The sequence below is a fragment of the Oncorhynchus mykiss genome, chromosome 3 (genome assembly GCF_057628025.1).
Source record: "Oncorhynchus mykiss isolate SJ-2025 chromosome 3, ASM5762802v1, whole genome shotgun sequence".
Lineage (NCBI taxonomy): Eukaryota > Metazoa > Chordata > Actinopteri > Salmoniformes > Salmonidae > Oncorhynchus > Oncorhynchus mykiss.
Window position 1 is genome coordinate 27,656,076 of NC_143024.1, and position 12,313 is coordinate 27,668,388.

General features: G+C 42.1%; 1 protein-coding gene across 2 annotated transcripts in view; it reads right to left on the minus strand.

Moving 5' to 3' along the window:
- The window catches only part of LOC110512031 (glutamate receptor ionotropic, kainate 2), a 229,455-nt gene that overhangs the window by 74,958 nt on the left and 142,184 nt on the right, over positions 1–12,313 (minus strand). For both annotated transcript variants that reach the window (XM_036970551.2, XM_036970556.2), the window contains exon 10: positions 12,103–12,216. In XM_036970551.2, coding sequence (XP_036826446.1) covers positions 12,103–12,216 — 114 coding nt within the window. The remainder of the gene's footprint in view (positions 1–12,102; positions 12,217–12,313) is intronic.

The window sequence follows — 12,313 nt, forward strand, 5'->3', positions numbered from 1 at the left end:
ACTTGGAGTTTCCCAAAAGGCACCTAAAGAACTCTCAGACCATGAGATATGAAACTCTCTGGTCTGATGAAAGCAAGATTGAACTCTTTGGCCTGAATGCCAAGCCTGAAGGAAACCTGTGGGAATGTTTTTCAGCGGCAGGGACTGGGAGTCTAGTCAGGATCGAGGGAAAGATGAATGGAGCAAAGTACAAAGAGATCCTTGCTGAAAACCTGCTCCAGACTGGGGTGAAGGCTCACCTTCCAACAGGACAGTGACGGTAAGCACACAGCCAAAACAACACAGGAGTGGCTTCGGGACAAGACTCTGAATGTCCTTGAGTGGCCCAGCCAGAGCCCGGACTTGAACCCGATTGAAAATCTCTAGAGAGATCTGAAAATAGCTGTGCAGAGACACTCCCCATCCAACCTGACAGAGCTTGAGAGGATCTGCAGAGAAGAATGGAAGAAACTCCCCAAATACAGGTGTGCCAAGCTTGTAGTATCATACAGTCTAAAGGCTGTAATCGCTGCCAAAGGTTCTTCAACAAAGTACTGAGTAAAGGGTTTGAAAACTTATGTAAATGTCATATTTCAGTTTATTATTTTTTCTTTGGAAAAATATTTTTTTTGTAAACTATTTTTGCTTTGTCATTATGGGGTATTGGTGTAGATTGATGATAAAAAAATTAACAATTTAATACATTTTTAGAATAAGGTTGTAATGTAACAAAATGTGGAAAAAGTCAACGGGTCTTAATACTCTCTGAATGCACTGTACATACCGAGTGGTATAACTGATTGCTTTGGTTTGGTGAGATTATTCTCTGACCACTACAACAATCTTCTGTCAGGGAATTGAAAGGGATCAATAATATAGCCGACTAGCCTAATGATCTGCTATCCAACTCAAAGAGATGTCTCTTTCTCTCTCTTTCTCCCCCTCTTTCTCTGTCTCGTTTTCTCTCTCTCTCTCCCTCCAACACTTTCTATCTTCTTCACTAGCTTTCTCTTTCTCTCTTGTCTCCTATATTGGTCCTTTTAAACATGCCCACCCTCTCTATCTATCTATGGACCTTATCAGCAACTCTCCTCTCTCCTCCTCTCTCTGTTTATAACCTAGTCAGAGGAGTGGTGTTGAGCCAGCTAAAACAAGGAGGGCATTTAAGGGCATAAAGGTGCGATGCATGATGGTTAGTCTGGCAAAGCCACCTGAAGTTTAACTTTGAAGCGGACACGGCCTCTGTGCAGTGCACTCAAAAAGTATTTGATGTACAGTATTTGAAAGGGGGAAAGATTTAGTAAACCAATTAAGAACATCTAGAAATCAGAGCAGGTGGCGAGAGAGAGAAAGAAAGAGAAAGAGAGCGAGAGAGAGAGAGAGAAAGAAAGAGAAAGAGAGCGAGAGAGAGAGAGAAAGAAAGAGAAAGAGAGCGAGAGAGAGAGAGAAAGAAAGAGAAAGAGAGCGAGAGAGAGAGAGAGAAAGAAAGAGAAAGAGAGTGAGAGAGAGAGAGAAAGAGACAAAGAGAGAGCTTCTATAAAGCTACTATAAACCTAACAGAGAATTGAACATTTTACGTTTAAATCAAATACCCTGCTGTAGCTCATTCATGCAGTCAAATGACTAGTGGCCTCATGGGTGGAATGTTATTATTTATATACGCTACCGTTCAAATGTTTGGGGTCACTTAGAAATGTCCTTGTTTTTGAAAGAATAGCACATTTTTTTAATTTTTTATTTTTTATTCTTTTTCTCCCCAATTTCGTGGTATCCAATTGTTAGTAGCTACTATCTTGTCTCATCGCTACAACTCCCGTACGGGTTCGAGAGAGACGAAGGTTGAAAGTCATGCGTCCTCCGATACACAACCCAACCAAGCCGCACTGCTTCTTAACACAGTGCGCATCCAACCCGGAAGCCAGCCGCACCAATGTGTCGGAGGAAACACCGTGCACCTGGCAACCTTGGTTAGCGCGCACTGCACCCGGCCCGCCACGGGAGTCGCTGGTGCGCGATGAGTCAAGGATACCCCTACTGGCCAGGCCCTCCCTAACCTGGACAACGCTATGCCAATTGTGCGTCGCCCCACGGACAGCCCGGTCGCGGCCGGTTACGACAGAGCCTGGGCGCAAACCCAAGAAAAGCACATTTTTTTGTCCTTTAAAATAACATCAAATTGATCAGAAATACAGTGTAGACATTGTTAATATTAGAAATGACTATTGTAGCTGGAAACGGCTGAGTTTTAATGGAATATCTACATTGGCGTACAGAGGTCCATTATCAGCAACCATCACTCTTGTGTTCCAATGGCACGTTGTTTAGTTAATCCAAGTTTATAATTGATCATTAGAAAACCCTTTTTGCAATTATGTTAGCACAGCTGAAAACTGTTGTCCTGATGAAAGAAGCAATAAAACTGGCCTATAATTTAGGTGTATATGTATATTTTTTTAACAGACGGAAATCTGATGTTTCCTTGTCAAACGTCTTTGTTATATTTCAGTCTTCTGTGATGTATTTAAAGTGTATTATTGGGATGCTAACAAAAACAATTATACATTTCAACTCTATATCTGACATGGTACAGGTGTCTTGTTTTTTAAGCCCATAACCATGTGTGTCACGACTTCTACCGAAGGTGGCTCCTCTCCCTGTTCGGGCGGCGCTCGGCAGTCGGCGTCGCCGGTCTACTAGCCATCATAGATCCCTTTTTCCTTTTCTGTTTGTTTTGTCTTTGGTTTCTTTTTCACACCTGGTTTCATTTGCGTTATTATCTGTGTGTATAATTGTACCTGTTGCCTGAGTTTGTGCGGGATTAGTCTTTAATTGTGAGGTGCTCGGTTGGATTTACCGTTATTTGTTTTCACGGTTACGTAAAGTGTGTCGTAACTTTGTTTGTTCCTTCCTGCGTTTTGCCCGGGTTCTCTGTTAACGAGGGCGTTGTCCTCTTCGATTGTGCCATTTGATTGTGCCATTCCTGTGTTGGTGGACGGTCCTATTAAAACACGCTTCTCAGACATCCCTGCTCTCCCTCGCCTGACTCCTACACCAACCACCTAGACGCACCTTATAACAATGTGTGTGAGGTGTATACTTTGGTTTCAAAGTAGGTTTGTTTACGACTACCAAGAAACACTCTGTGTGACCCTGATTCAGCCCACTGCAGTAAAAGGTTAAGAAGGCAGAACCACAACTTCTCATACAACAAAGATAGGGGCTAACGAGTAGTCAAGAATAATTACCAATGTAAAACATTCACCCATGAGGACATCAATTGTAACATACATGAATGCCCCAGCATGCTAATAAGGTTTGTTTGTAATGGACGTGGACAGGCCTTTAGCCCCCCTCCCACTGTTAGACATAAACTGTAATCTCCTCTCTCTGAATAGGCTTCTTTCTCAGTGCTGCAATGTTTGTCATTGGAATAGGTGTTATCTAACACAATGAGCACAATGTAGCTATTGTCAGCCCGTTAGCAGCGTATAACCTCTCACCTTCTGTCAACTGTGAAAGAGTGTAATTATCATAAACAGGCAGTGGGCCAATTAACACCTAACACTGTTTTATTAGTCTGCCTGTCTGTCTGTCTGTCCATAGGACAACAAATTAAAGTATTATACAACACAGATTTTTCACCATGATTATATTATTTTCAATGTGGTCCTGAATACATTCTGCGGGAAATGTTCTTCCCTGGAAATTGAATTATGAGCGGATAACAGCGCTTTAATCCCAATTAATTGTGTAAACACAGTGTCTGTGTATGCGTGCCTGCGTGTGCATGTGTTTGTGCAGGCACGCTTTGTGTGTGTGTGGGGGGAGGGCTGAGGTCAGAGCCACAGGAAGTGTCTGACAACATTACACGCTAGCTACACGCTACAAGGTCTTACATGCCACCTCCTGATCCTGTCTCGTGTTGTGATCCTCCGCAGATGGAGAACTAGAAGAATCTTCCATTTCAAACAGTGAGGGAGGAAAGAAAATCTAAACAGACTAGCTAGCTATCTCTGTATAGCAAAGCTTATTAAAGTACTTCTGTATTTATACTGCTGATCTGGAGAGTCACTCACCCTTGAATGCTAAATCACCTTGATTCTTCTAAAATGGATTATGTGTCCCAATGAAAATAATGTGTCCCAATGATACTGGCTCATTTGAGCATTTATTTTATTTTTATAATGATTGGGCCAGTATGCTACGAGGCTACCGCCTAGAGCAAAGAACAAAGAGAACCCACTCAGTGCTCTCTACGTGTCATGTAGAGTCGTGGAAGACTTCCCATAGGCTCACTGTTTAATCAAAGTTTAACTCGAAGAATCTGAAATGGTCAAACTAGAAATAATTATGAACAATTGTGAAATACCCAATTAATACTAGAGTATATATGTATTTATGAAATTTATTTGAAATAATTCTGATTTCAAAGTCAATTAGTGAAGATAAAGAGTTGCTTGAATGTCTGTACCTGGAATAGCTATGAAGAGTATATGAAGAGACAGCGTAGAAAGTAGATAATAAGCTTGAAAGGTTGACTAGTCTATTCATTTATTTAGATCCCCTTTACCTCTTACCTTAGTAACAACTCCTTATTATTGGGCACTTGAAGCACTGTGAAAAAACTCTGAAAAATCAGATTGCGCTATATGGGGAAAAGGGTTTATTATATAGTGCAAACAAAGCTGATTCACTCTCTCTCTCGCTCTCTCTCTCTCTCTCTCTCTCACTCTCTCTGTCTCTCTCTCTCTCACTCTCCTCATTTGTGACTCCTTTGATCCTCAGGGAGCCCGACAGAGCGTGTGTGGATTTGTACCTTTTAATTCAACCCGATCGGCGACTCATAGATCACGCAACCGTAGTAAATAAAAGTCTCAATTCAAATTCTGTTTCAATGAAATGTTCTTTATGTCTGGCATACTAAACACCTATTGGCAGAGCCGAGCCCGTCCCACAGGGGAAACAAGGCTATAGGAGGTGTGATCTGTTGGCGAGCACTACTACCATTGGTTCCAGGGTGTGATTCTTCGTGTTGTATGTATGTAATGTGTCAGAGAAGAAGAGCATAGTGCAACCTTATCAGTGGCAAAATGTCACACGTGTGATGTGGAATCATGGAACACATAGGACTACTGCCTAATCAAAGTCATGGAACACATAGGACTACTGCCTACTAATAAAAGTTAAACTCTTACAGTTAGAAATGGTCAAACTAGAAATGATGATGAACAATTTTAAAATAATCAACTAATACTACAGAAACCCTATTTATGAAATATACACTATATATACAAAAGTATGTGGACACCTCTTCAAATTAGTGGATTTGGTTATTTCAGCAGCACCCGTTGCTGCCAGTTGTTTAAAATTTAGCACACAGCCATGCAATCTCCATAGACAAACATTCACAGTAGAATGGCCTTGCTGAAGAGCTCAGTGACTTTCAATGTGGCACCGTCATAGGATGTTACCTTTCCAACAAGTCAGTTTGTCAAATTTCTGCCCTGTTAGAGCAGCCATGGTCCACTGTAAGTGCTGTTATTGTGAAGTGGAAATGTCTAGGAGCAACAACAGCTCAGTCGAGAAGTGGTAGGCCACACAAGCTCACAGAACGGGACCGCCGAGTGCTGAAGCACGTAGCGCGTAAAAATTGTCTGTCCTCGGTTGCAACACTAACTACCGAGTTCCAAACTGTCCCTGGAAGCAACATCAGCACAAGAACCGTTTGTCGGGAGCTTCAAGAAATGGGTTTCCACTGCCACACAAGCTTAACATCACCATGCGCAATGCCAAGCATTGGCTGGAGTGGTGTTAAGCTCACAACCATTGGACTCTGGAGCAGTGGAAAGGCTTTCTCTGGAGTGATGAATCACGCATCACCATCTGGCAGTCCGACGGACGAATCTGGGTTTAACAGATGCCCGGAGAACGGTACCTGCCCGAATAAATAGTGCCAACTGTAAAGTTTGGCGGTGGAGGAAGAATGGTCTGGGCTGTTTTTCATGGTTTGGGCTAGGCCCCTTAGTTCCAGTTGAAGAGAAAACTTAACGCTACAGCATACAATCAAATCAAACTTGTCACATGTTTAGACCTTACCGTCAAATGCAAACTTACAAGCCCTTAACCAACAGTGCACTTCAAAATGTAGTTTATTTACCAAATAACTTAAAGTAAAGAATAATAAAAAAGAAACACAATAAATAAACAATAACGAGGCTATATACAGGGGGCACCGGTACTGAGTCAATGTGCAGGGGTACAGGTTAGTCGAGGTAAGGGGGGGGGGGGGGGTCAATGTAAATCATTTGGTGGCCATTTGATTAATTGTTCAGCAGTCTTATGGCTTGGGGGTAGAAGCTGTTAAGGAGCTTTTAGTCCTAGACTTGGCGCTCCGTTATCGCTTGCCGTGTGGTAGCAGAGAAAACAGTCTGTGACTTGGGTGACAAGTCTTGGAGTCCTGGATGGCAGGAAGCTTGGCCCCAGTGATGTACAGGGCCGTAGTACCCTCTGTAGTGCCTTACGGTCAGATGCCGAGCAGTTACCATACCAGGTGGTGATGCAACCGGTCAGTGGGGTCTCGATGGTGCAGCTGTAGAACTTTTTGAGGATCGGGGGACCCATGACATTCTGGATTATTCTGTGAACCCATGACATTCTGGATGATTCAATAGTTTGGGGAAGGCACCTTTCCTACTTAAGCATGACAATGCCCCTTTGCACAAAGCGAGGTCCATACAGAAATGGTTTGTTGAGATCGGTGTGGAAAAACTTGAATAGCCTGCACAGAGCCTGACCTCATCCCCATCGAACACCTTTGGGATGAATTGGAATGCCGACTGCGAGCCAGGCCTAATCGCCCAACATCAGCGCCCAACCTCACTAATGCTCTTGTGGCTGAATGGAAGCAAGTCCTGCAGCAATGTTCTGAAATCTAGTGGAAAACCTTCCCAGAGAGTGTAGACTGTTATAGCAACAAAGGGGGGACCAACTCCATATTAATGCCCATGATTTTGGAATGAGTGTCCACATAAAATGTGGCAATCTAGTGTATATTTGAAACAGGTTTGATTTCAAAGTTGGTTAGTGAAGATATTCAGCGAATTGAGTGTCTGTGCTTTGACTAAAGAAACCAAAAGAGGAGCTATGAAGTGTATGAAAAGACAAGGAAATAAAGTAAATAAGCTTGAAAGGTTGATTTGTCAATTCATTTATTTAGATTCCCATCACCTGTTACCTTAGTAACAACTCCTTACCCTTGGAGCGTTGTGTAAAATCAGTTTCTGCTGAAGGGGGAAAGGGTTTATAATACAATGCATATATAGCTGATCCCCCAGCCATTGTAGGTGTGCAGAGCCAGAGAGACATGTTTGACAGATGATGGGTAGAACAGGTTATCAACAGGATATAGTGTTGCACTAGCTACTTATTGTTGATTATACTGTCATTTAGCTTAATGAACCTTTACAGTAGTTATTTGTCAGTGTGAGGTAATTAATGAGTTTTTCACATCTGTCTCATTCATAATCATAATTATACTGTGAGGCTATCCACAGCTTGTTTGCATTGCTTGTATGAGTGTGTGTGTGTGTGTGTGTGTGTGTGTGTGTGTTTGCATTCTCTCTCAGTCCATCAAAAGGCATAGAATACAGATAACACAAAGGTTAGAAGCACAGATCTAGACCTGAGCACATAACATATTCATATTAAGTCTAACTTTCATAGTTTCTCTCTCTCTCTCTCTCTCTCTCTCTCTCTCTCTCTCTCTCTAAATTCAATTCAAAGGGATTTATTGGCATGGGAAACATGTTTAAATTGCCAAAGGAAGTGAACTAGATAATAAACAAAAGTGAAAAAAAACAATAAAAAATGTGCATTAAACATTCCAAATGAATAGACACTATAAATGTCATATTATGGTTCCTCTCTCTCTCTCTCTCTCTCTCTCTCTCTCTCTCTCTTCTCTCTCTTCTCTCTCTTCTCTCTCTTCTCTCTCTCTCTCTCTCGCTCTCTCTTTCTCGCTCTCTCTCTCTCTCTCTCTCTCTCTTCTCTCTCTTCTCTCTCTCTCTCTTCTCTCTCTCTCTCTCTCGCTCTCTCTCTCTCGCTCTCTCTCTCTCGCACTCTTGCTCTCTCTCTCTTGCTCTCTCTCTCACTATCCCTATTCTTCTTCCTCTATCTAATCCCTTCCTCCTCCCCTCTCTCTCCTCCCAATATCTCTCGGTAGTAAATAAAAGTCTCATATCAAATTCAGTTTCAATTAATTGTTCCTCATGTCTGGCATACTAAAAGCCCCTCCCACAGGGGAAACAGGGCTATAGGACTACTACAATTGGTGCCCCGGGTGAGGAGGATTATCTAGTGGAGCCAAAAGGACGTGGAATCTGTTTATGTCCACTACTATGATTGGTGCCCCAGGTGAGGATGATTCCATCGGGTTGTATACAGTGGGGTCTGAAATAATTGACACCCCTGGTAAAGGTGAGCAATAATGACTGTATAAAATAAATAATTCAAATACTGAGCTATATTGTATGATATATTGAGCTATATTGTATGCTCAGAGAAAGCGATTAAGTAATATTTTTTTGTCTAAAAAAAAGAGTTGGAGAACACATTGGGAGGGATCTTGGACCATTCCTTCATACAGAATCCTTCCAGATCCTTGATATCCTTCATCTGCGCTTATGGACTGCCCTCTTCAATTCAAACCACAGGTTTTGATAACGCTAAAAAGTCATCATTCATACCAGTTTCCCAGTCCCTGCCGATGAAAACCATCATGTTCTCAGAGTGATGAGAGGTGTTGGGTTTGCGCCAGACATAGCATTTTCCTTGATTGCCAAAAGCTCAATTTTAGTATCATCTGACCAGAGTACCTTCTCCCATATGTTTGGGGAGTCTCCCTCCGCGCTTGTTTTTGTCTTTAAGCAACAGCTTTTATCTGGTCACTCTTCCATAAAGCCCAGCTCTGTGGAGTGTACGGCTTAAAGTGGTCCTATGGACAGATACTCCAATCTCCGCTGTGGGGCTTTGCAGCTCCTTCAGGGTTATCTTTGGTCTCTTTGTTGCCTCTCTGATAAATGCCCTCCTTGGGTTGTAGGTTGTAATGCAACATAATAGGAAAAACGCCAAGGGGGATGAATACTTTTGCAAGGCACTGTACATGTACTATGACTTTAACCACTAGTCTATTACCAGTATGAGGTCTTGACAAAATGGCCAAAACTCTTTTGATTAGTTCAGATTTCTGAGGCATTGAAAACTAATTACAGCTCCAACTTTTAAAGAGGGGCTTGTAATCCTTCAGTCTGGCATGAAAAAAAATTCCGAGAAGTTGGATAAAAGTGTGCATCAATCAAATGTAACAAACCCAATTATTGTCAGCCCTCTCTCTTCTTTTCTCCTCCCCTCAAAGCCAGCCAAGATCTCCCCATGACTCACTAATTACAGACATGTAGAGTCTTAACTAATAACAGCAATTCAATCAGAGCACAGCGGCAGCATGCATGGGAGAGGTAAGGCAAGCGCAGCACGGGATAAATAATGACAAACCGCAATTTGGTTGATATTGTTATTTTTACGCTCTGCTTCTTAATAATCGGATCGTAAATTGCGTTAATTTTCTTGATTCTAGAAGCTTCCTGTTTACTCGTGATGAGTCAATTGTGGCGGGCTCTGGTATGGCTTTCAGAAGGAGGAGATAGGAGGGATGGAGTCGTCGTGTAGCCTACAGAATCCCTACAGCACCAGAGCAGACTTTCTTTACAACTCACAGACAACTCCACCCCAACAGATAGACACCACAGGATCGGGAGTGATACGCTCATCGTTGAAGCTAAGTGTTTTTTATAAATCTTCTATAGAGTGAATAATAACAATACACAGGATTTTTATAGCGCTTTTCTAAAATGGCAAATACGGTTTGATGAAACCTGAGGAAGATAGCCGTGAGTCCGTCTGTGTGACTCATAGAGAAGCATTAGAGGTCCTAAGGAACTCTTTAACTTCCCCCAGAGTTCCCCTGAATGTCTGGGTTTAACATCACTGGGTAGAGTAAAAACTCCTCAACAGAGGGACTAATAAAATGCTAGATAGAGAGAGAGCCTTAAACCATGACATCGTATTGGACAATCAATCAGCCAATTAGCCCTGCCTGAAACTGTTCTCAACCAATTGGAAAGGGACCTCTCCCCAGCAGTGAAGTGAAGTGTGGACTGGCAATTTAAAAGTGGTGTACTTCCATTCAATTCGCTCACAGGCCGACAACCATCCTGAGAAATTCAAGTGGAGCACTTTTCAAAGAAAATGACCTACAGTGCCTTGCGAAAGTATTCAGCCCCCTTGAACTTTGCGACCTTTTGCCACATTTCAGGCTTCAAACATAAAGATATAAAACTGTATTTTTTTGTGAAGAATCAACAACAAGTGGGACACAATCATGAAGTGGAACGACATTTATTGGATATTTCAAACTTTTTTAACAAATCAAAAACTGAAAAATTGGGCGTGCAAAATTATTCAGCCCCTTTACTTTCAGTGCAGCAAACGCTCTCCAGAAGTTCAGTGAGGATCTCTGAATGATCCAATATTGACCTAAATGACTAATGATGATAAATACAATCCACCTGTGTGTAATCAAGTCTCCGTATAAATGCACCTGCACTGTGATAGTCTCAGAGGTCCGTTAAAAGCGCAGAGAGCATCATGAAGAACAAGGAACACACCAGGCAGGTCCGAGATACTGTTGTGAAGAAGTTTAAAGCCGGATTTGGATACAAAAAGATTTCCCAAGCTTTACACATCCCAAGGAGCACTGTGCAAGCGATAATATTGAAATGGAAGGAGTATCAGACCACTGCAAATTTACCAAGACCTGGCCGTCCCTCTAAACTTTCAGCTCATACAAGGAGAAGACTGATCAGAGATGCAGCCAATAGGCCCATGATCACTCTGGATGAACTGCAGAGATCTACAGCTGAGGTGGGAGACTCTGTCCATAGAACAACAATCAGCCGTATATTGCACAAATCTGGCCTTTATTGAAGAGTGGCAAGAAGAAAGCCATTTCTTAAAGATATCCATAAGTGTAGTTTAAAGTTTGCCACAAGCCACATGGGAGACACACCAAACATGTGGAAGAAGGTGCTCTGGTCAGATGAAACCAAAATTGAACTTTTTGGCAACAATGCAAAACGTTATGTTTGGCGTAAAAGCAACACAGCTGAACACACCATCCCCACTGTCAAACATGGTGGTGGCAGCATCATGGTTTGGGCCTGCTTTTCTTCAGCAGGGACAGGAAAGATGGTTAAAATTGATGGGAAGATGGATGGAGCCAAATACAGGACCATTCTGCAAGAAAACCTGATGGAGTCTGCAAAAGACCTGCGACTGGGACGGAGATTTGTCTTCCAACAAGACAATGATCCAAGACATAAAGCAAAATCTACAATGGAATGGTTCAAAAATAAACATATCCAGGTGTTAGAATGGCCAAGTCAAAGTCCAGACCTGAATCCAATCGAGAATCTGTGGAAAGAACTGAAAACTGCTGTTCACAAATGCTCTCCATCCAACCTCACTGAGCTCGAGTTGTTTTGCAAGGAGGAATGGGAAAAAATGTCAGTCTCTCGATGTGCAAAACTGATAGAGACATACCCCAAGCGACTTACAGCTGTAATCGCAGCAAAAGGTGGCGCTACAAAGTATTAACTTAAGGGGGCTGAATAATTTTGCACGCCCAATTTTTCAGTTTTTGATTTGTTAAAAAAGTTTGAAATATCCAATAAATGTCGTTCCACTTCATGATTGTGTCCCACTTGTTGTTGATTCTTCACAAAAAAATACAGTTTTATATCTTTATGTTTGAAGCCTGAAATGTGGCAAAAGGTCGCAAAGTTCAAGGGGGCCGAATACTTTCGCAAGGCACTGTAAAAACTAAATAGGAATAACACCTTTTCCAAGGAGTCAATTAAATCTTAGAGCAGTTCTGGGCATTCACAATCACTTATATAGACATGGTAGAACTCTGTTATAGCACCCAGCTGACAGTTAGTACAGCAATTTAATTTCTCTATGAATAGACAAAAAGTGTCTACCACAGAGCAAAGAGGGAATGGTATTTACCAGTATGGTGGAGACAACTAGAGATCTGTTGGCTAAGGAGTCTGTGACGTTGGATGTCTTCCCCTTCTGGTGGTCTGTCATGTTCAAGCCACTAGGAGGGTCCCATGTTCCAATCTGAGGGGAAAAACAGAGAAAAACATTAGCATTTAGTGCACTTCACTTATATCTTCTACAAATAAATACTGTTCAGGGAAGAGTGTGTCTATTAGAA